The sequence below is a fragment of the Equus asinus genome, chromosome 1 (genome assembly GCF_041296235.1).
Source record: "Equus asinus isolate D_3611 breed Donkey chromosome 1, EquAss-T2T_v2, whole genome shotgun sequence".
NCBI lineage: Eukaryota > Metazoa > Chordata > Mammalia > Perissodactyla > Equidae > Equus > Equus asinus.
Window position 1 is genome coordinate 165,435,503 of NC_091790.1, and position 26,029 is coordinate 165,461,531.

Here is a 26,029-nt window from a genome sequence, read left to right on the forward strand (position 1 = left end):
ACCCTCTGGAGTTGAAAGAAACTAAACTGTTCATGAAGACTCCCATCTCTTGTGCCAGTCCAAGATTTAAAGAAAGAAGTTGCTTCCTTTCTGTTCCTATGTTTCGGGGCTTCGTGTCTGGTCGTTCTCTCTCCAGGCCCCTGTGCTGCCCTCTGTCTATCACAGGCATATGCATTTAAAACACAAAGACCTCTTGATTTACTTTCAGAAACAAAGACATTATAATTTTATCCTCTAACTTACCCAGGACTTTTTTTCAACCTGTGGATGAAATCATTTTGAGCAGGTGAGAGTAGAATGATGAGGTCTTATTGCTACTTTGCAAAGTGCTTTTAGGATGTTTGTAGGGAAATGAAATGAGCCTCAAAAAGGCAGAATTTCCTTCCAACCACTGAAACATCCGCCACCAGGGGGATGGCATGCTGTACCCGTATGGTAGCACGCTAACTGGCCCGTAAAGTGAGTTTAGAAGAGTTTGTAATAATGTGGCACAGTTGTAAGTGGGAAAAGCAGAACACAAAAGTGTTTGTGTATGAATATACAGATATACATATATTAATAAAATGCATAGGAAACAGCCTACAGGGAAATCTGCCAAAAATGTTAGCAGTGGTTGTCTTTGCACAGTGGTATTTTTACTTAAATCTTTCTATGTTTCTCTGCTTTACAAATTATCCTGTAATGAGCTTGTGTTTATATCAGGACATAAGCTTCAATTTAGAGAGAAGGGAAGATCCACAAAATTACTATCACAGTCTTAACTCCCATCCAAGATTAAGTCTTAGCATCCAAAGACCTTTGGAGAAGAAGAACCTTTGGAAATGTCCCTGAAAGGCAGAAATAGGGGATGCCGAGGACAGTGACAAGGATGGTGGCAGCATGGGAGTGTAGAATTGCTACACAAGTGTTCTGTGGCCCGTGCATCTCCCTCCCTGTCCTAAGCTGACTTCCTTCTCCACAACATCTTCAACTCCCACTTACTCTCCATTTTACAATTGCCCTTGCAAAAAGATGTTTTAATTGCCCTTGAAAGGTCCCCCCCACCTTTGCTTATTTTTAACCATCTTGTTCAGGAAACATGTGATGAGTGACTTTTGGGAACACAGAAGAAAGTCTACCTGAACCAGCATCCTTTCTGTTGTCAGGAGTGCATGTGGGTGTCACTTCCCCTGACTCTGTAAAAGCCACTAATTATTAGCTGATGTGGGGGCTGGAGAAATGTCTCCTTGTTTGCTTTTTATCCTTCTCAGCGTGATAAGAATGTTTAAACAAGGATGAATAATCATCCTGAATTCCTTTCGGGTCCTATAGAAAGAGCATGTTCGTGGAGCTGACCTAGAAGTGGCTCGTGGGCAGAGTGATGAAGGGGCTGGAAGCCACTCCTTCTCTCGACAGGTGAAGAAGGATGGGGCCTGCGCTTCTAGAGCAGGGGCTGCCTTAGGAAGCTCTGAACGCTTGGCTGTGTGTTGCATAATGTGTGTGTCCTGCCAGTCCCCAGCCCCTCCCAGGAGGAAGGCTGTGGTCTTATGTGTTGACCTCCCCGGCAGAGCTGTGTGCCCAGGACCCATGCAGCCTGGCATGTTGACGATGAAACTGACTTTAGCAGGGTGGAGGTTGTGCAGGTTTGCACTCCAGAGAACCCGACCTTTGGAATGCATGTGGTGTGGTGCGCGCACACCCACCATCCCACGGGTCGGTTGGTTTAGTTGGTGTTTTCCCAGTCTTCTCTCCTAAGTGCATTTGAGCATTAGAGTTGGCCAGCCTGGGTTTCCGTCCTGCCTGGCCCACTTGCTGGCAGCGAGTGACCTTGCCATGTTTCTTTCTGAGCCCTGGTTTCCTCATGTGTCAAATGGGAGTATTTCTCCCTGCCTCACAGGGTTGTCATTAGGATTAAACGTGATAATCTGTGAAGATTGCCTGCCAGATAGTTTGCACTTAATAAATGTTGGTTCCCTCCCCTCCCTGTTTCTCCCAATTCTGGCTCTCTGTTCTTTGCAGGATTCAGAATCTCATAGATTATTGGCCACCTGCGTTTTCTTAATATTGTTGGATTTATCCAAACTTAATGTATTAGAATCACTGTTAAGAGTAAACTCTTATTCCAGGCAGTTTATCAGGGGTCTTCAGGTGGGGCTTAGGGGACATTAAGCAAAGCGGATGCACTTTTTGGAAGGGTGGAGTCCCCTCTCCTTGTTTGGGGAAAAGCCTTTGGAAAGTTACCCCATGTCCTGTCAACGCGATCAGCTTCTTCATGGAGTTCGCACAGTGATGATCACTGAGACAGAGGGAGAAAGGAGTTGTAATGTTTGTGAGGATCTTGTATTTCCTCTCCCATTTTTATACCTTTCTCACCTCTCCCTCTTGCGTCTCTCTCTTTTCTCCACCCTCTCCTCCTAGAGTTCTAGAATCAAGCAGTTTTAGAACGTTCAGGAAGTGCCCTTGGGCCAGGTCCTCTCCTCGCATCCCCTCACTTTATTGATTGGGAGATAGAGATGTTAAATGACGTGCCCAGGATACTAAAGCTCCTACATGCGTCTCTTCTTCCAGCCCAGGAAGGCAGCCCTCTGAGGAAACTTCCAAAGCTACGAGGAAACAAGTCCAGTTCTTTCTTTCAATGTTGGAAAATGGTAGTTGCTCATTGAGTCTGCAAGGGTAGAGGGAAGGACCTACCCTTCCTCCCTCCGCAGACTCCTGCACCTCTGGGAAAGGCTCTGAGGCAGTGCTGTAGCAATACTGCGTGAGCGTTTCAAAGTGGCCCTTGGAGCCCCAAGCATGTTGCCCTCTGTCCCATGTTGGACCTGTCTCCCCCTGGGAGACATGCCTGTGTTTGCACTTGAGCACGTTGGCTACACCTCGTCCTGGCGCTGTGGGAACGTAAAGCATAAGCCAGTGAGCAATCTTCTTCTGTTCCATGCAGATTGAGAGAGAAAGGCTCTTTGCTTTTGCTCTTGTCCATGTTGCATTCTCCATGTGAGCTCCTATTCTGCGGAGAGGCCTGCCAGGGCCTTAGGACCACTAAGAACCAAGCAAAGTAACTGAGTGTATTGCTGCCCCATCAGCAGTATGGTGTAGGGGAGGAAGAAATTTTCCTCTACCCTCAGGTTCTTCTGGCTGGTCTAGGAATTAAATTGACATGAGACAGATGAATAGAAGAAAATCAGCTTTAATTAATTTCATACATATGGGAACTCCACATACATGAGAGAGTCAGACACAAAAAGGTAAAATGAGGTATATTTGCTGTCTTGAGCTAAGGCATGGGATAGGGGCCTGAGGCTTCAGAGGGGAGAAAGGTAATTTATAGGACAATAAGAAGAGCAGATGTGCAGTAATTAGAAAAATGTGTTTCTGGTGATAACTCTTATTATGACGAGGCCAGTAATATTTAAATTCTTTAGGGGAAAGGTAAAAGCTCAGAATATTCCACATGCCAAAGTAGCCCATCCTGGGAAGGCCTGTCCTGAACCTGTTCAATGGCCTTTCTGCCCTGGTGAGCCACTTTCACTTATGAGAGTATTATTTCTTCTTCTGGTATGTAGGCTAAACGGAAAATTTGAGAACCAGCTGTTCTGAATAAAACAATCTAAGGCAGAGTTCAGATTGAGGGCTCTCAGAGGATGCTTTTATTTTCCTTTGAATTTGGGGGGAGAAAAGATCTAATGATTCAGTAAAACGGGGCCAGCCCCACCTTTGGAGCCTGCCTTGCCCCACCTGTTCCACCTGTTGGGCCAGGAGGTAGAGGGGAGGAGACAGACGTCAGTTCACACCCTCCTTCTAACATATCAACTGCGTGATCTTTCATGTAAATTCCAGTTTGGGCCTAACCTGTCCGTGCTGCACTTTGCTCGTGAGTAACTGGTAGGATGTCTGCCTCCTGTGGGTTGTGGGGAGTAATAGAGATGGTGCGTACAAAATAGGACGGCTCTGACGCAGGGTCCTCAGTGAGCTTGTAAATCAGCCTGGGATCCTGTGAAAATGCAGATGCCAAAGCGGTGGGCCTGAGAGTTTGCATGTCTAACAGACTCCCAGTGAGGTTGATGCCCCTGATCCATGGACCACGCTCTGAGTAGCAAGGATACAAAAGGTGCTCCCCTTGTGCACTGTTAGGGCCAACAGTCCACTAAGTTAGCAAACTGGCGATTCTTTTTTCAGTCTTAGAAATAGAAGAAAATACCTCCCCCCTTTCCCTAACGCTGATCATGAAAATTTAGGATTAGAATGCTTTCAGCCATAGACACTTTTCTCCCTGGTCCCTTAAATTAGTCTTTGTCCCCAGTAACATAAGAAATACTGAAGAAGAGAGCAGAGAGGGGTAATCCACTCTGTGGCCTGAGGTTATCAAGAGCAAGACTTCAAATGCGAAGAATACAGGCTGCCCTTGGGGTTCCGGAATTATGGTTCTCTAGGTCTGCTTGAGTTTACGTGTGAGGGAAAGGCTTTAAATATAAAGCATAAAAAATGAAAATGTCTTTCCTTCATTCAATAATACCAACTTTAAACTTGTGTCAGAGTCACCCGAAGGAGCTGTTAAAATGCAGATTGCTGGGCTGCACCCCGAGATTCTAATTCAGGAGGGCAGGTGGGGCCTGAGAATCTGCATTTTTAACAAGTCCCCAGGTGATGCTGATGAGCACACTTTGACCAGCACTACTTTAGTCCCAAAAGACTATCTTTGAGAGTGGTGAGCATGGAAAACAATGTCAGCCTGTGCCACCTCTTCACACTTGTGACCTTTCCGATCAAAGTGGCATTTTCAGGAATGGAGTGTTTAAGCCGGGCTGGGGTTGGGGTGTGAACAGGAGACTCACCTGTCTTCAGGCATCTGAAGGTCCCATGAGAGTTAGGAGAGATGAGATTTCTGGCTGCCTGCAGGTAGCTCCTCCCAGCACAGCCGGTGGCCCCCAGAGGCTGGGGCTGTCTAATCTGGCTGGTTGGCTAATCACCTGGGGGCTTTTTAAAAATAGAGCTCCCTGGGGTGTATCCTAGGAGATTCGGGTGAGCAGGCAGGTCCGGGCCCCCTGCATGGAGAAGAGCGAAGCACCAGATGGGCGTAGGAGAGCTGCGTTTCTTTTTAACGATTCTTGGATTCAGCTCTAATGATCACTCAGCAAGCAGACGATTCCCCGGCAGGAAATTGGACCCTTTGTGAAGTACATTTCCTCGCTGGATCCCAAAAGTTATAGCTGATAAATTCTGGTTGCATTTTCCAAATGCTTCATTTCCCATCTGAGGATGGCTTCGGCTAGGACCATCTGGCCAAGGGGATTTATCCAGGACAAAGCCCCCCGTCAGGAACAACAGTGTCCATGGCCACTCGGCACTGGGCAGTGTTGAAAGGGGAGCTGATAGAACTCCCCGATGCCCAGATCCCAGAGAGAACACTTTACAGGCAAACACGAAGTCAGGTTATAGTTGAGGCAATTATTTAGATAATTAGCTCCAACAAGACATTCTCCCTTTTGTTTGTCGTCTCTGGATTTGAGGACTGTCGTCTTCCTGGTTCACCAGCAGATGCTTGGAGAGTGTCACTGGGGCCATGCCCTGTGCCAGGTGGGCTTTATAAAGGTGACTTGGGTACAGTCCTTGCCCTCACAGCGTTTGCTGGCAGGGAAAGGCAGACACTTGGCCATGCGCCTGTGACAGCAGCCTGACTCCCAGCACAGGGCAGGTCTACAGTGATGTCCCGGCATGCCCTCCCTGCCCAGTCTCCTTTCCCACGGCGCTTGTCTCTGTGGAAGTGATTGGCTGAGTCCTTGCTTCTGCCTCATCTTCCCTCTTACAGGGTAAGCAGTGTGAGACCCTGGCATCGCTCAGACGTTGGATGTGAGCTGCCCAGGAAGGGCATGAGCACAGCTCTCTGCAGCTGAGGCGTTCCCAGAGGGGACAGTGTGACAGTAGTCTGCCCACAGCACTAGCCGAATCTGGGGCAGATGCTTAGGGAGACATCAGAGTCACCTAGAGGGCTTGTTAAAAAACAGATCGCTGGGCCTCACTAGAGTTTCTGATCCGATAGCTCTAGGATGGGGCCAAAGAATTTCCAACAAGTTCCCAGGTGGTACTGATGTTCCCAGGCCCCAGACCACGCTTTGAGAGCCAGAGGGGTGGTGCATCAGTGTGGCCATCACAACTTAGCCAGTGGACAGGTGGAGGGTGATCAAATGACAGAGAGGCAGGGAGACTTCTTAGAAGCCATGCCAGTGACCCAGGTGAGAGAAGAGGGACTCTAGAACAGTCCACAGCGGTACGGGGGAACAGAAAACGGGAGCTCCAGACACTTGTGACAGTAGAATCAATGGGCTGGGTGAGAGATGGGATGTGGGAGGAGAAGGAAAAGTCAGAGCAGCTGGAAGGATGGCAATGAACTGAGATGTTCATGGAGGTGGGGGAGGGGAATGGCCTGTTCTTTTGGGACCTGCTGGGTTTGTGGTTCTCCAGAGACCTTCAGATGGAAGTGTTAAAAATGTAGTCAAAATACAATTCAAAACTCAGGAGAGAAATCTGAGCTGCAGGTACAGATCTGGGGGCCTTTGGGATAGAGGTATAAACTGATCCTGTGGTGCTAAGATTGGTTAAGGGCAGCTCATTAAGGAGAGAGCAGTGATGTGTACCCGGAAGGAAGCTACAGACTCTCTCGTAGGGCCAGGCAGAGAAAGAGATGAGTGGAGTGGTCCGAGGTGCATGAAGCAAAGGGACAAGAGGGTGTCCTCAGGAAGAGGCAGTGCCAGATGTTGGAGCATTTCAAAAACTGAGCCCCAATCTGGCAAATCCTGGGGAGCCCTCACAAGAACCAACCCCAGGAGCCTGTAGTTTTTCGACTCCTCATTTTACTTTGCTTGTGCATTTTATTTTGCCTTGGTGATAAAGTCACTTCACAGTTCCCACTCCATGTTGGTGGGACATGCATACGTAAAAAGAAGCACACCCTGCAAATACACAGGGGTGTAGTAGCCGTGACAGCAGGCCTTTCTCCTCAGAAGCAACCCAGTGTGAACAATGTGTAGTTGAAGATGAAGTGGGTGTCAGTTGTTGCACCTCTAAGCTAAGCCCTGGTCAGCAAAGACACCAGGTGTTCACCGTTTTTCCCTCTGCGTTTGATACTGATCTAGACCCTCCTGGGACCTTGAAACCACCGGTTTTACAGGGATCAAAAGGATTCTGACACTAGTTTTGAAGTATTTGTGCTAGAATGCTACAAAGAGAATTGACTTCTCTGAACTGAGAGTTCCCAGGTGGTAACGGTGCGTTTCATAGGTAGTTTACTTTCTAATTTGTGGTCCTCGTTTGGTCATCGGGGTCTTTGCGATCCCTGGTTTTGGGAAGCACAGGGATGAAGTCCGACAAGTCTCCCAGTAAGGCCGATGAGTCAGGATCACGCATTTCTGGCTGCTGCCAGCGGAACTGCTTTAGGTGGGATCTCACCCGGACGTGTGCTCTGTCTTTGCAGTTCTGTACGGAGCTGAACCAGCCGATCCTGCCCAACATCCGCAAGTGGAAGGGGCCCCGGGGATGCTGGAAGGCTGTTGTCGCTGAGACGCCCTCAGCTCAGCTCCAGAAGGTACCCACATCTGCACAACTTGGGTTTTCTTTCCATTTCATTGAAACAGCCTTTTTCCCTAATCGCAGACATTTAAAATTTTCCTTTGCCAACATTCTTGATGCAATTCTGTATTTCTGCCCATTTTTTTAGCTCTTTGCCATTCATTTCAAAATGCCCTGGTTCTCATTTCATGTTTAGATCGGGAATGGACTGCCGCCCAGACAGAAATGGGAGCTTGGGGTGTTGGGAGGGGAGGAGAAACCCTGTCTGGAGCCAAGGCAGCGAATGAGGATTTGTGTCCTTTGTCCTCATACTCCCTTCTCCACAGTTCCAACTTCTGCCAAGTTTGTGGAGAGCCCATTGTTCATTGACTGAAAACTTCAGATTCACTTAATTCATACATGAAGAGTGTGCTTTCGTGGTAGAAATTGTGCACTTTCATCATAGAAATGTTCTGTGGAGATTTTTGGCAGATTTTAATTTTGAGTTTTTCTTTCATGAGTATTGCCCATATGGCTGTGGGTAAAGCTGTATATGTGTACGTTTTCGCTGTTACATTTCATATTCAAGACCAGGTTTTACTCACTTGGAATGGTCAGTATCAGTGGACTTTTAGGTTTTTAAAATACACTTCTGATAGTTAATCAGGACTTGGAAACTATCACCACCTAGTTTTCCTGTAACTGCAGATGTTACATTTTTTATCTCTAGTAAACCTACTATGCTTAGGAACACACATGAACAGCACTTAGATGAGTGATACTGAGATTTGGAGCTTTCGAATGATAACTTTGGACTGGATTAAAAGCATCTAGTCATTTATTGACAACGAGCTGTCTTTTTAGCTACTACTGACAAATGTGATACACACCTGATTTCTCTGGGTTTTATGTTTTGGAGTGTCAGTGGTCACTAGAGGTGACAGCCGGGGTACATTCACAGTAAGCTGGAGCTGGAGCTGAATTGTAATGTCTTTACCACTCGGGCCATGGCTCTCCCTTCTCAGGCCACAGAGAAATAATAATAATAATACCATCGTGCTTTTTATTTTAATAGCACTTTGCACGTACATAGGTTCGCAGGGCTCTTATAGTCCATCTAACAGTCTTTATTCATCCATTCCACAATCATTAGAAAGATTACTACGTGCCAGGCGCTGTGGTATATGCCAGATACACATGGTGAGAAAAACAGACCAGAGACCCGCCCTGTCTGTTTTCACTCTTTTCAAGCCCAGGGGGCATCCCAGCCTGAGCCTGGCAGATCCCCTCCCTCAGGGAGCTCACCGCCTATTGGAGGAACAAAACAGGTAACCCAGTTCCAGGTCAGGGTCAAGGCCATTGGAGAACAGCATGCAGTTGCAAGGAAGCCACTTCAACCGCTCAGCCTCAATTTCCTCATCTGTAAAATGGGAGCAATAGCCCCCCCTTAACTCACAGGGCGGCTGTGGGATTTGAAAAGATAATGTGCACTGGAGGGCTTCCCTGACAGAGCACCGGCCGGGCCTGGCGGGGTGCACAGGAGGCGGCCGGTGGGCCAGGCTGGGCTGGGCTGGGCGCGCATGCCTGTCTCAGGCTGCAGCGGCGTCCAGGTCCAGCCAGTTGTTGCCATGGAGTTGTGGAGTTGTGGCCCAGTGTGGAACCATCTCCTGACCTCTCAAAAGATGCAGATATCTGGGTTTTAATGGGAAATTTCCTGAGTTTTAAATATGGGCAGATAATCCAAAAAATTTTCAAACACTGTCTGGGTCTAACAAACTATATCAAGTCACGAGTGTTCAGTCTCTACCCCAGACAAAGGTGAGACACTGGTAGCAGCAGCTCCATTCCTCCAAGGCCTGAAATGGCGCCCAGGTGCCTTCTTGTAATGTCTCGAGTCCTCGCCCCGCAGCTGGAGGCGCAGTCTACCAGGGAGGAAATGAAGTTGTAGGACGATGGAATGATGCACCCAACAGTCATCAGCTGATGCAAGCTAGGGCTCAGGCCCGAACCCAGTCAGCTGTCTCTGGCTCTAATGCCTGAGCCCCTTGCACTGTCCCACGTTGAGGTGGAGCTGTTTTTTGGGAAGAGGGGCCTGCCCCAGTCAGGGTGGTGGGGAGAGGCTCCCAGGAGGTGGGAAGGGGCAGCATGCACTGAAGAGTGGAGGCCAGAAAGGCCCAGTCCTGCTGGGAACATAGGTGAGCAGGTGTGAGAGGGAGCCTGGAAGAGGAAGGTGCCTGCTCAGGGGGCCCTGTGGGCAGCAGGCAGCCGCTGCAGGTTTTTGAGCAGAAGGTGACCTGAGTGGACCCAGGAAGGGTGCTCTGGCACCACTGCTTGGGAAACAGTAGAGTGGGGGATAACCCGCGAAGCCGACAAGGCACTTTGCTTTCCTCACTTTACAGCTGAGGAAGCAGGTTTAAAAGAACAGAGTGACTCATCTGAGGTGCCCCAGCTGAGTGACCCCAGCGGGACTGAGACCCAAGTCTTCGAATTCTTAAACTCGTGCTCTCTCCAGTGAGGGGACGGGTGGATCCGTGCAACACATGCATGCAAGACACTCTTCCCCTCTTCGCTCCTCCTCGACACTTGCCCGTTTGGTCGAGGTGCTGAGCCCAGCAAGGCGTGTGTGTGGCCGGGACCCAGGCTGAAGCTGGGGACTCTGCAATGGCCACTCAGGTTGTGCAAAGTCACTTCCTCCACTTTCACAATGACCATCGCTGGCCCCTCAGATGACACTGCTGATCCTGGCTAGGCAGCAGAGGCTGGGGTGGGTGGGAGGGAAGCTCCTCCTCTTTCCAGAAGCCTCCCCTCCCCATGCCAGCAGCAGCGCAAAGCAGGCAGATTCCGAGTGGGCCCTCTGGCTGCAGGGGCTTAGCACCAGGCCCAGGGACCCTGCTGACACCACCCCGTCTGTCTGCCCCACCTGCCAGCCCTCACAGGGCCCTGCACTGGGGCTTCAGACCTCTGTGTGGGGCCCCATCCACCTGAGGAGGGCCCTTGACCAATTCCAAACCATTGGGACTGTCAACTCCGACCTACATTCATCCACCAAATATTTATTGGGCGTTTACAAGGTGCTAGGCACTAGCTGTTATAAGCAAAACTCACCTCTTGGAGTCTTATATTTGATTCTCATCACCATTTACCAGCTGTGGGATTTTAGGGAAGTTACTTAACCTCTCTGAGCAGCTGAGTCCTCATCAGACAGGTGGGGGTATGAGAGGCTATCTCATGGGATGTGATGATTAAAAAGATAACTCTGTTCCTAGTCTGGGCTCCCCCTGACCCTACCCCCAAAGAGAGAGGAGCCCAAGCCCCCTGGCTGCACAGAAAGCTCTGAAATTGGCAGTGTGGGAAATTTGCAGGGACGACAAGGAAGAAGGTGCTGTGGCTTTGGGGGTAAGCTTTTGTTTCAGAGCAGCCCCTGTGCATGTCATCGCAGGACCCAGCACAGAGCCTGCTGCCTCTCCCGGCCCCTCCTGCCTCTTTGCCCTCTCGGCCGGCCGAGCCGGCCACAAGACAGATCCCTCTCCAGCCTCACACCCCTCTTCTCCCGCAGGGGGCTGGCTTCTCAGGATTCCTGTGGGACGCTGCGGCCGGGGTGGAGCTGAGAGATGCTGCCTCGCAGGAGAGCTCGCCAGGCAACGGGCACAGGAAGCCCTCTGGTCCCAGCCCGTACCTCGCCCGGTTCAAGGTAGCCACTCCCTGTCCTGGGGAAGGTCCATTTCTTCTGAAAAGGAGAAGAAAGTCCCTTTCTAAACTCTGACCCAGAGAAGCCTCATCATTTTGTTTCGATTTTATTCCCTCTCGGGGTCGGATCAGCATGCACTCTGGGGTTCCCTGGGCTGGTGAACTCATCCGGGACAGGAACGAGAGGGATTTGGCGGGACTCAAGCTCCAGTAACTCCGACATCTGGGCAGGAAGATCAGGTGGCCGCCTCCCAAACCTGACAAATCTCAGAATCATCTGGGGAGATTTTCTTAAAACCAGGGTTCAGGCCCCTCCCCTAGACATAGGGAATTTCTGGGATGGGGCCCAGAGCTCTCTGTGTTTCAGAAGCAGCTCCAGCCCTCCCGGCACTGGTTGACCAGGTCTGGCATTTGGGAGTCGCTGGGTTAGAGGGAAGCAGAAGGGCTCAGACGGGCCCTTTCTCCTTGCCAGGCAGAAGGGGGACCCTCAAGGGGCCATTTGGGTTTGGAGAGGGTGCAGGAGGAGCTTCTGGGCTGTGGGGCCAGGGCAGCCCCATAACGACATCTCCCGAAGAGCCCTCAGCCACGTGCAAGTCTGTCTTCCCAGAGCCGGGCACAGCAAGCAGACTGAGCTGAGCTGCCTCTCTGCTTTCCCGGATGCCCCTGGAAAGTGGGAACGGACAGTTGGGAGAAGCCAGCAGCCAAGACAGATCACCAGCCAACCATCAGTTGACCTTATCCTGTGATATCACAGGGTCCAGCAAGAGTGACCCCTTGCCTGGCAGAGCCTAGCAAGCCACCTGCTGGACGTTTTGGATCCCGCCCCCTGACTTCTGGGGGCCTGAGAGTTGCCTCAAAGCCCAGCACAGTTTCTCCCTGGTGGCCCGGGGCTGGGCCAGCACATTTTTGGGGGGCAGTGTTGGCTCTGGCTGGGCCCTAGCTCAAGAGTGTGCCCCTCTCACACCCACAGCTGCAGAGTTGCTGGGTTATCTGCACACGCACACACACCTGGGGCCGTCTGTGGGTTGCACTTATGGTCCTGATGTGTAAATCACCCAGGTGTCATCTTTAAAACATCCTACACCACACTGGGTCCCTTTCTTATGTAAGGTGGCTGTGGGTTTTGGCCAAGCAGGGCGACAGCCAGAACCAGCCAGGGTCTCTAAAAGACAGGCTGTTTTTTAATGGCCAGTGAGAAAATGCTACCATGTCACAAATTATTGGCCCAAATCCTCTAAATAAAGCAATCCCCTAGACAGGCAGTCAGCCTCCTGTACTTCATGGCACGTTTGAGGCTGGACAGGCGGTCGGGTACAGACGCAGCTTCTGTCCAGGCAGGGCTCCGCTGCCCATGGCCTGAACATGGGTCCCTGTGGCTAGAGCCGCAGCTGCAGAGAGCTCTCTGGGCTGGGTGGTGATGATTGCAAATTGGGGTCACATCCGTAAGACAAAAGTAGCAGCCTGCGCTTCCTAGGGCCTCCCCCGGTGCCCCCTCCGTCACGGCAGTGGGTATGTTTGTTGCCATGGTGAACAGAAGGGCAGGATTGCCAAACCCCGAGCAGCCAAGCAACGCCGTGGTGCTCAGGAGACCAGCTCCGCTGGCACATTTCTGCACCTGCACCCGCACCCCCGCCCTGGGGACGCGGGACTCAGGCACATCCTGTGCTGCCTGGGTTCAGCCAGCTTTCGTTTTTGACATGTTTGAAATCAGGTGGAAGTGAGCATCGGGGTGTAGCGGTCTCCAGAGGGAAGAGAACACAGAGGGATGGGTGGGCTGTGTGGGAGGTGGGGAAGGAGGCAGGTCCCAGCGGTGGGTCCTGGCAGGGGGATCGCAGGCTGGCCCTATGGATAAGGGCCCCGGGTCTTTGTTAACAGCCGGAGCTAAAGCCACTTCCTCCTTCTTTATAGTTGCTTAGAAGGAAAAAACCCAACCCTGACATTTGCAGCTGTGCCCAATTTTCCAGGCCCTAAGGAGGGGTATGGGTGTAATGTCGCAGGTGGGCTGATAGAGCAGGCTAGGTCTCTGTCCTGCAGGGACCTGGGGACAATCTCACGGTGAATGCCTTGTGGTATCTCCTGGGGTATGAGCTGGCCTTGCTTGTGTTTACCATTGTCAACGTGTGAGTGAAGGCATTCATGAGTCGGAGGTGACGCATACAGGAAATCTGAGCATCAAAGACCGTCCTCTTGTTTCTGTTCCCCAGGTGGGAAGTAATGACTTGACCCTGGTGAACCTTCACCTGGCAACCCTGACCCTTCCAGGGGGCGAGAATCCAAGCAAGAACCACAGTGACAGCCACCGAGTGGCTAGCTTTGCACAGACCTTGCAGGAGACCCTGAAAGGTAGGACAGTGTCTTTCTCCGTTGGCTGGGCTGTTGGCAGAGGGTCACCTCTTCCCAGTGTTTCTCTGATCCCTTCTGCCAGACGTCTGTCAGCAGCAGTACAGATTGAGGACACAGGAGACCATCACACCCCTGCATCACCTGAAGCCTGGCCGCCCCTGTGCGTGGTGACATCTTTGTCTCTGTGGGCCTCCCATATGGGTTCCACCAGCTTTGTGGCTCTTCAGCCTCTCTTTGATGGAAAGGATCGGGGGTTGGGAGTGGTGACTCCCTTCCCCATGACAGTTCATTCTGGGTAGCTGTCCTGGGTGTGCCACTGTGTGGGGTCACTGCAGATTTGCACGTGCCCTTGTGAAGGAGAGACAGTTGGTGACAAGGGGAGTGGGAATGTCCTGATTAGCAGTAAAGAGTTTTTTTCCCTGGTGGGGTGCAGATGGTACTGAAGGAGCCTGGAGCTCTCAGAAAGGCTGGATTTTAACCTCAGCTCCTTCAGCAGTTGGAGGACCTCAGGCAAGTTGCCACCCCACTGAGGCCCATCTGATGGGGGAACTGATAGTGCTAACCTCACAGCGTGCCCAGGGGCATCGGTTACTGTCTGTGGAAGTGCCCAGCACACAGTAGGGGCTCAGCAGACGTGAGTTGACTTGAAAAATACCAGAAGAATTAAGAGAACATTGAAAAGAGCAGAACTTCAGGAGAAAGGTGGGCCCTCTGTTTTCCAGGCTCTGCTTCCAACAATACAGAAGGTTCTCTGCTTGTGGGTTACCAGAGGGAAACTTGTCACGGCTGTAAGGACTGGGATGTTTTCAGTTTGGCTTGGTTTTTCAGAGCACTGACCTTCTCTTGGCGAAGGTTTACAGCTGGAGCCTGGAATGCTCTTCTGTGTTCTTGAGTCTTGATGAATATTCTCTAGCTGTTTAAGCTTTTTCCTTGTTAAATATCCCCTCACAATGGGTGATTCATGAAGATTCTGCTACAAAAAATATGTGTCAAACTATAAGCTTACATGTAAAAAAGTTTTTTTATTGTAGTAAAATATACATAAGGTAAAATTTACCACCTTAACCTTTTTAAGTGTACAATTCAGTGGCATTAATATATTCACATTGTTTTATAGTCATCACCAGCATCCGTCTCCAGAACCTTTTTTTTTTTGGTGAGGAAGATTGGCCCTGAGCTAATATCCATTGCCAATTTTTCTCTTTTTGCTTGAGGAGGAGTGACCCTGAGCTAACATGTGTGCCAATCTTCCTCTAGTTTGTATGTGGGACACTGCCACAGCATGGCTTGATGAGTGGTGTGTAGGTCCACACCCAGGATCCAAACCCATGAACCCTGGGCTGCTGAAGTGGAGCGTGAACTTAACCACTATGCCCTTGGGCCGGCCCGTCCAGAACTTTTTCATCTTCCCAAATTGAAACTCTGTGCCCATTAAATACTAACTCCCTAGTGTCCCCTCCCCTTAGCCTCTGGCAACCACCATTCCACTTTCTGTCTCTATGAATTTGATTACTCTAGGTATCCCATGTAAGTGGAATCCTACAATATTGTCCTTTTGTGGCTGGCTTATTTCAATTACATTATGTCTTCATGGTTCATACATGTTGTAGTATGTGTCAGAACTTCCTTCCTTTTTAAGGCCAAATACTCTTTTTTAAAAACAGTTAATTAGTTTATTTTTATTGTGATAACATTGGTTTATAACCTTATATAACTTTCAGGTGTACATTGTAATATATTTCAAATTCTGTGTGGATTACAGCATGTTCACCACCCAAAGACTAATTACCATCCATCACCACACACATGTGCCTAATCACCCCTTTCCTGCCTCCCTCCCCCCTTCCCCTCTGGTAACCACCAATCCAATGTCTGTTGCTATGTGTTTGGTTGTTGTTATTTTTATCTTTTCCTTATGAGTGAGATCATATGGTATCTGACCTTCTCCCTCTGACTTATTTCACTCAGCATAATACCCTCAAGGTCCATCCATGTTGTCATAAATGGCCAGATTTCATCTTTTCTTATGGCTGAGTAGTATTCCATAGTGTGTATATACCACATCTTCTTTATCCATTCGTCCTTTGATGGGCACCTAGGCTGCTTATGTGTATATGTCTTTATATGTTTGTGTTTTCAAGTTCTTTGGATAAATACCCAGCAGTGGACTAGCTAGATCATATGGTAGATCTATTCTTAATTTTCTGAGGAATCTCCATACTGTTTTCCTTAGTGGCTGCACCAGTTTGCACTCCCACCAGCAGTGTATGAGGGTTCCCTTCTTGCCACATCTTCTCCAACACTTGTTGTTTCCTGTCGTGTTAATTATAGCCATTCTGACGGGAGTGAGGTGATACCTCATTGTAGTTTTGATTTGCATTTCCCTGATAGCTAATGACGTTGAGCATCTTTTCTTGTGCCTGTTGGTTAAGGCCAAATACTTTTCCATTGTATCCATTCATCGGCCCGTGGACACGTGTATTATTTCCGTTTTTTGGCTGTTGTGAGTAGTGGTGTCATGAACATTGATATGCAACTTACGTTTTAAACCAGAGTGTGCTGTGACTGACATTCTACTTAACTTATGAGTCTTTGGGCTACAAAATGTCAGAAAGATGTGTGAGCCGGGGTACTCCATCCACAGAGCAGCTCTGTGGGAAACTGTTCAGCTATGGTTAGTCTCTAAAGACTGAGTAAAAAGGATGCCTTGATAGCTTTTAAAACCTGTGGATGTTTCTATCGTTTTTGATCTCAAGCTTTTCCTTTTCTTTCACGGAAGCAGAAAGGAAAGACGCCAGCTCATAACTTCTCTGATAACCCTGGGCACTCACCGTTTTCTCTGATACCCAGGGAGTGGTCAGGTTTTTGTTAGAAAACCTGAGCAGGTTATTGTTCAAGTTGCCAAGGGACTATTGACCCACAACCCGGCTCGGCCTTGACGTGTTCAGGTGTGGACAGTGACTCACATTCCCTGCGTCCCCCTGCTTGTAACTAATATCTAGTTGTTCACTGGTGACATGGCAGACCCACCGATTCTCCAGCCTACCCCGTGTGCAACAAGGGCAAATCGGTTCGCAGAGGTGGTTCAGCTGAAACAGAGACTAAGCCTTTATTCCACAGGCTCCTATCAGAGCAAACAGAACCGATTTGATTAGCAAACTCTGGGCCTTTCTGCCTTTGTCTGGAATGTGTGTTCACATTGTTGACGTCAGCGGGTAGTGCCGTCCTCTGTTGGAATTTTCTTCTTTCGGACCCTACCAGGGCTTGCTCTGTGAACTCAGCAAGGGTGAAGCAGGGCGCAGAGAAATGCTGGACATCCGGGTGGGTCCCCCCTCAGTGGAGACCCACTTCTGTTATTGTCACTGGCATTTTATAAATCTAGGGACTCTGAGGACAGCAGCTCTGAACATTCTCCCCTGACTCCTGAGAACTGAGGGAATGATTAAGGGGCCCACCCCAGGCAGGGTGGTGGGGGGGATTTCTGGGAGAATTCAGGCCTCTGCACACCTGCAGATTCTCGGAGGCAAGAGGTGCCTCGATGTCATCACCAATGCCGATTTAACTGACAGAAGATGAGATGTCTGAGACCGGATGTCCTGTTCAAAGAGAGAGCTGTTATTTTCATTCTTGAAGTTACACAGGGCTGGGTTTATTGACCCTTCACACCAGCATCTCTCCTGCTTTGAGAATTTTTCAGCCTGAACTTCCTCAGGTCTGCGTTCCCATGAAACCTCCCTCATTATGTGGGAGCCTTCTGCCTCAGTCTTTCGTAACCTTCAGTTTTCCTTCCTAATTCAATGAATGTAGCATCTTCCTCTTCTTTCCTTTCAAAAATAAACAGCACCTTAATTCTGAGGTACTCCTTGTGCCTCGTTCACCCACGCAGTCCACACGTACTTATGGAGTGTCTGCCACGCAGCATGCACTGTTCCAGGTACTATTCCAGGCACTCGGGGTTTCGCGACAAACAGCTGCCCACATCCGCATGGCTCTTCTGTTCTAGCTCTTTGTTAAGAGCCTGGATTTGAGGGCTGGCTCAGTGACTTTAGGCAAGCCACTTGACTTCTCGGAGGCTCAGCTTCTTGCCTGCAGAAAGGACCTGGCACTTAGCGAGGGCTCAGTGGACAGTCATGAACACTGGCCAGGTGTGAGTTGTTGTTAATATTATTCTCAAGTCGGCTTTCCTGTTGGAAGCTGCCACTGATTTCTCAAGACAGCTTGGGCGCACACTGCGTTGGGTGCCAGGTTGTTACAGTGTAGCATGAGGGGTACAGTTACATCTCTGTTGGCCACACAGTGGAGCTGCAGGCGAGGCTTCTGTCTCATCCTCTTTTGTCCCTTATGCCCACTGGAGGGGGGGTGTCATCTGCAGTGCACCAGTGCCCTCTGCTGGTGGCCTGTGTCATTGTACTTGAGCTTTCTTTCCCTCCAGCCATTATTACAGAAGCATACTCGTGTCAAGGAAAAAGATGTGCTGAGCGTCTCCGATGCACGTGGCCCTCGTTTATAAGCCACTTACCTTAAGGCCTCCCTCGCAAGGGGCGATGGAAATGCACTCCCTGTGACAACGCCGTTCAGTCCCCTGCGGTGAACCTCGAGACAGCGAGTGATGGACGGACGGAGATGATGGGAGTCCCGCCGAGTCTCGCTGGGGCCCGCTCTCCTTTCAGAGTGTCTCCTCACCTTGGAAGACACTTCGTAACTATCCCACTTACTCTAGTGTAAATCAGACTCTGGAGAAGTGTTGAAAATACTTTAAAGAGAAGTGCTTTCCACATTGGCCTAGTATTCGTCTGCTGGGGCTACCATGACAAAATACCACAGACCACGCAGCTTAAACCACGGGGATTTCTTCCTCACAGTTTTGGAGGCTGGGAGTCCAAGATCCAGGTGTCAGCAGGGTTGGTGTCTTCTGAGGCCTCTCTCCCTGGCTTGTAGACGGCTGCCTTCTCTCCATGTCTTCACATGGTCTCCCCTCTGTGCTGGGTAAATGTTTGCTAAGCTTTTGTTAATTATCTGAGGAAGACCCTTAAGCCTTTTTCTGCTGCGAGATTTGGAACCTATGAGCTAGAAGAGGGGTGGTCTCTGCACCCCACCACCCCCTATTTCCAAATGCATTACTAACCTATTCTTAAAGTTTGGGGGGATTTTTTTTGCACAAGGTATTTGGAGAAATTGGGAGAATGAGAACCGAGCCACAGTCTTCACCCTGGGGAGTCAAATCAGAGAATCACAGGCCCACCTCGACAGGCTGTGCTTGGTGCTGGGCTTACCTCCCACCATCTCTGAAATTCCTGATTTTCTTTCTTCCACTTCCAGGAGAAAAAGACGTGATTGTTTTAGGGGATTTTGGCCAGGGGCCAGACAGCAGTGACTATGATATCTTGAGGAAAGAAAAATTCCACCACCTCATCCCGGCCCACACCTTCACCAACATCAGCACCAAGAACCCTCAAGGCTCAAGGTCTCTGGACAACATTTGGATCAGTAGAAGCTTAAAGAAGATTTTCACAGGTAAGGCAGAGGTCACTTGTTCTTTCTGTTCAGGAGTGGAGTAGGAGAAACCTGTCCAAACTGATGGTTCTAGATCATTCGGTTTGCAGGAGTCAGGAGTTATCTTACCTCCTCTGTGGGCATTTCTAGGGTTATCGTTTAGGTGACTATATAATTATCATTCCGGCAGAGCCGCTTTTAAGAGTGAAGGAGGGTGTGAAAATAATTAGAAGGCATTCACTCATCCACAACGGAGTGTGTCCCAGCAAACCTGGTTGTGGCCAGCAGAGCCCCAGTTCAGAGATGAGCGGACAAGGTACAATTTTAAGGACACTTAGTCACTCAGCAAACGTTCCTCAAGCCCTGTCGCATGCAAGCACCATGTTGTGGCCTGAGGTTTACCGAAATGCCATCAGTACCCTGAGGAGCAACAGTGGGGGTGAGCAGACCTGTCACATAGTGTCACGATAGGATGGGGAGAAGTGCTTTGACAGACTCCGCAAGGACCAGGATGCAGTGGGTAATCTCAGAGCTGCAAAACAGCCCCCACCACCCAAACCAGTAGCCTGCTGAACAGATTTGGCTTGAGAAGCAAAGAGTCAGAAATATGGAAGCAACAGTAGGGTCCCTTGATGAAGGACAAAGACAGTGGTTCTCTATCCTGCCTGGAAGCTAAGTACCACCAGATGCATATTATACTGCAGTGAGACATTTAACATTTTAAAAAGTACCAGTGCTGGGGGTGCCCTGTGAGACTGTGACATGCAGCCAGGACCCGGACTCTCAGGCAGCTTCCCCTCTTCTCTGAGCACCCGTTTCCTGTTAAATTATGTCGTGGGAGGTTCTAAAGGACCAGGAAAGTGGGTTTCAGGGAGTGACGATCATCAAACTCGGGGAGACGCGGTTTGCAGAGATGCACTGCCCACCAGAGGCCGTGCAGCCTGCCTGGGCCGCCAGGAGGGTGGAAGGAAGTTAGAAAGCCACTCATCTGGCCCCTTGCTGTTAGATTGAGAACCGGGGTGCAGGGAGGACTGGCTGCCATCAAGGAACTGTCATCCGGGCAGAACCCGGGCCTCGGACCAGCCACACCAGCCGTGACATTGCTTCTCACTGAGGGCCCAGCAGTGCCGTCTGACTGCTCCGTGCTGGCCTTTGCCAATGTTGATTTCATTGTTTTTCAAATATACCTCCCGCTTCCTCTCTTTCTGAATCTTTATTTTTAAAATACCTTTACTTTCTCATAAACCTCTGTGATTTCTTCTTTTTACTCTTTTTACAGAACTTATTCCCCCCTTACTGCCTTTTGGTCCAATTAGAAGAGGTGTGTAGTGAGGAGATCAACCATAGGCTGACGGGTGTGTGAATGGGCAGGAAGCCTGGACTCAGGTAGCTTCAGTGCCTAAATGGTAGCCCCTCACTTGTCCAGAAAATCAAAGTGGCCGAGAAATTCCCTTTGCACAGGCAAGCCAGCTAGCTGAGGAGTGTTGTCAGGGAACCCAGCCCTACAGACGTGCCACCTTGGCCCCACCCGTCCCCTGTCCTGATCTCTGGGTCTCTTTTCTCTCCCACTTCAGGTCACTGGGCTGTAGTGAGAGAAGGCCTCACAAACCCTTGGATTCCAGATAACTGGTCCTGGGGTGGAGTAGCTTCTGAACACTGCCCTGTGCTAGCTGAGTTTTACACCGAAAAGGACTGGAACAAGAAGGAAGCCCCTCGGAACAGTAATGGGGTCACTGTGGAGCGAAGCGAAGGCAACATTAAGCATGAGCGATGATGACACTGAATGGGTTTTCCCAGCCTCTGACCCCGGGGGGGCACAGGCAGGGAGCTGGCCCTTCCAGGTGAGGATGCCGAGCCAGAACTGCCTTTCTATCTTCGACCTGACAACATCAGCACCGGGGCCTTAACCTGCCTGCCTTCTTTGTGGACATTTTTGGGCCTCTGATGGGAGAGGAAAGTGCCAGATCGTCAAATCAGAAGCCCAGTGGAGAACAGACATGTCTTCTCATTTGTGGATGCCACCAACCTCAGCCCACTCCGGCTGGCTGTCCGCTGCCACCTGGACCGCGGTACAGAGAGAACAGGAGTGGAGGCCGCCGGAGGCAGAGGAGAGCCATTTCAGGCTGCCGAGGCCTGTGGAGCAAGGCCAGAAGCTCTCGTCTCTGACCTCCGGTCTGTGATGTTCTGACTGCAGATTGCATAAAGCTTTGAACTGGGATGGAGCACTCTTCTCAAGTGTTCTGAGTGGTGATTTTTAGTTTTGTTTTGAAAAAATAAACAGAGGTGAACCTTCCTGGCTGCAGTGAGAGCCTGGGGCTGCGTTCCCCGGCTGCGGGTATTTTGCACCCCCTTCTGATGTGTCTGTGAGGCTGTGGCCTGCGGGGTCCTGAACACAATGCACCACTCCCCGCCTCCTTTACATCCCCTGCCTTAGAGAGGTGCCTCTCGCACCCCTATTGACCCCCGAGAGTTGTATAAAATCTTTATGTGATCGCCTCCCTCCCAGCCCATCCTCCAGCCTCTGACCCCTTTGCTAGACTGTCTGTTATGTTAGCGCACCATTTGTGCCTCTGGTCACTTAGCCTAGGTTCCCTTGTGCTGGACAAGAATTCTGTGAGCATGATAGCATTTCCTCCCTCCCTCCCTCCCACTCCAGTTTTCAATGAGATTCCCAGCCCAGAGCCTCCCTCTGTTGATTCGGAGGAATATCCGTTGATTCTGGACCCATCAGAAGCTAAGTGTGGGAGCATCGAGGGAGGGTCTGCTTCTAGGGGGGAGGTGTGGACAGGGGGACAAGCACAGTTAACTGCCACTAGGCATCCTTCCCTTAACCACGTTGAGTTCTCCCATAGGTCCCCATGAGACCAGGATTATAATCCTCATTTCACAGCTGAAGAAACTGAGGCTCGGAAAGCTTAACCTCCTAAGACTCACACAACCAGTAAGTAAATAGATGGAATCCAAACTCAGTCCAAAGCCCATGGCCCATATCAGTCTAGTTTGCCAGCACTCATGCTGTGGAAGTATCAACACTGATGTGATCGTGTGAGTCGTGAGCCTGGATTACCTGGGTTCTTCCAGTTCACCACAGAAGGTGAGGTTTATTCTTCCATCCACACTGAACACCTGATGTGGACCAGTACCCAGAAACCGCCGTCACTGTGCAGTGTGAACCAGATGACTTGAGCCCCGGGCCAGATGGCCAGTGAACGGCGCCCATTTTCCACCAAAGGTCAGCTGGCTCCAAGGACCATTACTGGTTGTGGGCACAGGAAAGAAGCCCTTTTCTGGGGCTCTGAGGAAACCAGGGCATCAGCCGTGCCCACTCTGAGGGGGCGTCTCTCCCCTGGCTCAGACTGTGCCTCTGGCAGCAGGACACTTGTGACGCGGAGCCTTGACCAAAAGCTAGAATGAAGAGTCGTGGCAGGTGGGAAGGGTGCTTCCCCACTTTTAGGGACCTTTGCCCACTTTGTGGGGGCAGACCTTTTTTGGTGCCGCCCCCTGCATCCACCAGCCAGTCGCCCCAACTCCTTTTAGCCAATTGGTTTTTGCACCAAAACTATGGAAAGAAAAGCCTTCTTAAGTGAGATGGGGGAAAAGAAATCTGGTGAAATAACCTTTGTGAAGGTCACTTGGTTTGGGCCACCGGCTGGCGAGCTGAATTGCAGCAGCCACACGTCAGATGCAGAGTGCTCTCGCTTTTCTCCTTCTGACATCCAGCAGTGGTTCAGGAAGCCTGTCTGCAGGGGCAGCTGTTCTTATTCGAGCCACAGCCCTCAGGGCTTTTGCTGTTCTGGGTTTCTTTGTTTTTGTTTTGCTTTGTTTTTTGTCGTTGCCTTTAATTAATAGACTTTATTTATTTATTTGTTTGTGAGGAAGATTGGCTCTGAGCTAACATCTGTGGCCAATCTTCCTCTTTTTGCTGAGGAAGACGTCCCTGAGCTGACTTCTGTGCCAGTCTTTCTCTATTTTGTATGTGGAATGCCGCCACAGCATCACAGACTTGATGAGCAGTGCTAGGTCCGCGCCCAGGATCTGAACACATGAACCCTGGGCCACCGAAGTGGAGCACGCGCACTTAACCACTATACCACTTGGCCAGCCCCTGGACTTTTTTTAAGAGCAGTTTTAAGTTTATAGAAAACTTGCGCAGAAAGCACAGAGAGTTCCCATACTCCCCTCCCCTGTACAGTTTCCCCTATTGTTAACATCGTGCGTTAGTCTGATGCGTGTGTTACCATTGGTGATTTTTATGGTTTTCCATGGAAGATGTCCCTCAGGCTGGGCTCCTTCTAGGGGGTGCCCTGGGCAGGCTGGGGGTCCTCAGGGGACACATCCTGCCAAGTGCAGACCAGGGGTGAGCCTGCCAATGTGTGTGGCATTCTCTGCACGACAGGCTCTGTTTTCTGACCATTGTGTATTTTCTAGGGGCATCCAAACTTTGTACAAATGTGCAAACATCTTGGTACAGCTTTTATTTGTGAATAAAAGATGCACCAATTATTTTAAAAAACCCAATACTGGTACATTATTATTAACTGAAGTCCACAGTTTACATTAGGGTTCACTCTTTATACATTCCATGGGTTTTGACAGACAGTATAATGAAAATATCCACATTACAGTAACATACAGAGTAGTTTTTCCAATTCCAAAAATCCTCTGTGCTCCAACCATTCATCCTCCCTCGCCATTGGCAACCACGGGTCTTCCTACTGACTCAACAATTTTGCCTTTTCCAGAATATCATATAGTTGGAATCCTGCTGTCTGTAGCCTTGTCAGATCGGCTTCTTCACTTAGCAGCCTGCATTTAAGGTTCCTCTGTGTCTTTGCGTGGCCTGCTAGCTCTTTTCTTGTTATTGCTGAGTGATATTCCGTTGTGTGGAATTTGTCTGCCCCTCTTTGGATTCTGTCTAAATCCTCCCCTTCTCCAGTTTCCTCCTACCCACCCCCAGCTCTGTCCACAATGTGGCGTTTCTGCCAGATTCTTTCCTTCCCTCCTTCCTCGCTCTTTTCTTCCTTCTCTCGCCTTCCAGGATTGTCCGAGAAGGGACCCAACTGTGAAGCCAAACTGGGTTTCTGGAAGGGTGGGGGAGGTGAAGGAATTAAGTGCTAGGGAAGCTCTGAAAGGTCCTAGGCGTGAGTTGAAGGCCCAGCATTGCCCCTGCGTCTCCCTATCACAGGAGCCCTCCCCTCCTGCCCCAATAGAACCTTCCTCTCCTACCCATTGTTTCCCAAGAGGTCCTGTGATCCGAGAGCTCCCATCCTCTCTGGTAGGAGCCAGTCAGCAGGGCCTTCAGCCCTTTCTCAGTTCTGCTGCACCAGCCCGGCCCTTTCCTGTCAACAGACTTAGCAGGATGACTCAGAGGGCAGCCAGAAGCCCTCCTGTTCCTCTAACAATTGGGCCCAAGCCATGACTTGCTTACCCCTGCTATGGAGATGTCAAGGGAAGCAAAACGGGCATGGTCCTCCAGAGCGGGCTGCATTCTTTCAAGGCCAGAGGGATGTCGCTTTCTTCTTGGTTTCTTTGAATCCGATGGTTAGAGTTCTCCTACGCAGACACCATCCCACTCGAGTGAGGGAGAACCAGATGCCTGGGTGTCAGAGTCAGTGTCACACCCAGCCTGGCGTATGTCCCTGCCACCTGTGCAATGGGCGGTAGGCGCACCTCATCTGAGAGGGCCACCGGGTTTTTTTCCAGAGGAAAGGAACTAACGGCTCCAGCATCACTCGCTAATCTTAAACTGGCTCCCGTTTTCAAATAATCCTTGCCCACACTTACTGGCTCCTTACTGTCCTGAGCACGTCACCCTTTTAACCGCTTTATTCCTCAGAAGAGTCCAGTAAAGTTGGTACCATCATCATTTGTGTGTTCCTTTTACAGATGAGGAAACTGAGGCAGGGAGGAGGTGAGAGACGAGGGCCATCGACCAGGAGGGCGGAGCAGATTGGAAGGTAGTTATTCTGGCGCCAATGCTGCACTTGCCCCACCACACTCTGGGCCAGAGTTTGCCCAGTGCCTCTGCTCAGCTTAGCTGGACAAAACTGTCACACCGCAGGCACTGAGAGGTGACACTTCTCACCTGAGGACCCCAGGAGTGGGGTCATTGCTCAGTGGCCACAGGCCTGGGGTTTGGAGCCAGTGCACCTGGCAGCTGAGTCCCAGCCCTGCCGTGTCCAGGCTGCTGGCCCTGCATGTGGGGCTAGTCTGGCTGAGCCGCAGTTTTCTTGTCTATTAAATGAGGATGAAACCCCACAGGGTTGCAAAGCATAAATGACCTCTGTAAAGCTCTTAGCACAATGTCTGACATCAAGGGCAGTCACACAACACCTGTGGGGAGCCGTTTGCCCTTAGACAGCGTGAAAGCTCAAAAAGTAGCAGCATTTTTAAAGTTTATTTATTATTGCTTACATTTTATCCGCAGAGTCTCTCTGTTCGCCCTATTGGAACATGGGCTTTGTGGTTTCCCAACAATTTGTAATCCTCTACTGTCCGCTGGCCATGTTGGGCCCTCAGAAATAAGGGTCCCTGCCCAGTGGGACCTGTCACGTGGACACTGATCATCTGGTCCCCCCATTTCATTGAAAAAGACCCAAAGGCTCTAAGGGTCAAAGCTGCCACTCACAGCTGTGTCTGGCAGAGAAACCAGCAGGAAACTCAATAAATTAGCTCCCAGGGATGGCATACAATACACCTTTGGTTTATTCTGAGCCCAGTTGACAGACGACCACTGGGTAAATGACAGCAGGTGAGGCACTGTCAACATTCCCCAGGGTGCCATTGGATTTAGCTTGCCCAGTCTTCCCAAGGAGCATTTGGAGAGCATGATTTGTGAGCCAACACACTGTGAGATGGCTAAGCCACACGCTGCAGTCAGCGCTCCTGGAGAAAACAGCCAGGAAAGGATCCGAAATGACACAGCTCCAGCCTCAGTGTGGCCCACCACTCTCTCTCCGAGTGCGGAGGCCCCTGAATGCAACAGCGT

General features: G+C 50.2%; 1 protein-coding gene across 4 annotated transcripts in view; it reads left to right on the forward strand.

Annotated features, from left to right (window-relative positions):
* Positions 1-21,334, forward strand: part of EEPD1 (endonuclease/exonuclease/phosphatase family domain containing 1) — a 115,492-nt gene extending 94,158 nt beyond the window's left edge. For 2 of the 4 annotated variants that reach the window (XM_070511782.1, XM_070511783.1), the window contains exons 4-9: positions 1,312-1,395; positions 7,445-7,555; positions 11,075-11,209; positions 13,410-13,548; positions 18,868-19,062; positions 20,616-21,334. In XM_070511782.1, the coding sequence (XP_070367883.1) occupies positions 1,312-1,395; positions 7,445-7,555; positions 11,075-11,209; positions 13,410-13,548; positions 18,868-19,062; positions 20,616-20,815 (864 nt within the window). In that variant the 3' untranslated portion in view covers positions 20,816-21,334. The remainder of the gene's footprint in view (positions 1-1,311; positions 1,396-7,444; positions 7,556-11,074; positions 11,210-13,409; positions 13,549-18,867; positions 19,063-20,615) is intronic. The other 2 variants (XM_044764874.2, XM_014840732.3) reach the window with 1 other exon arrangement.
* The last annotated feature ends 4,695 nt before the right edge of the window (positions 21,335-26,029 follow it).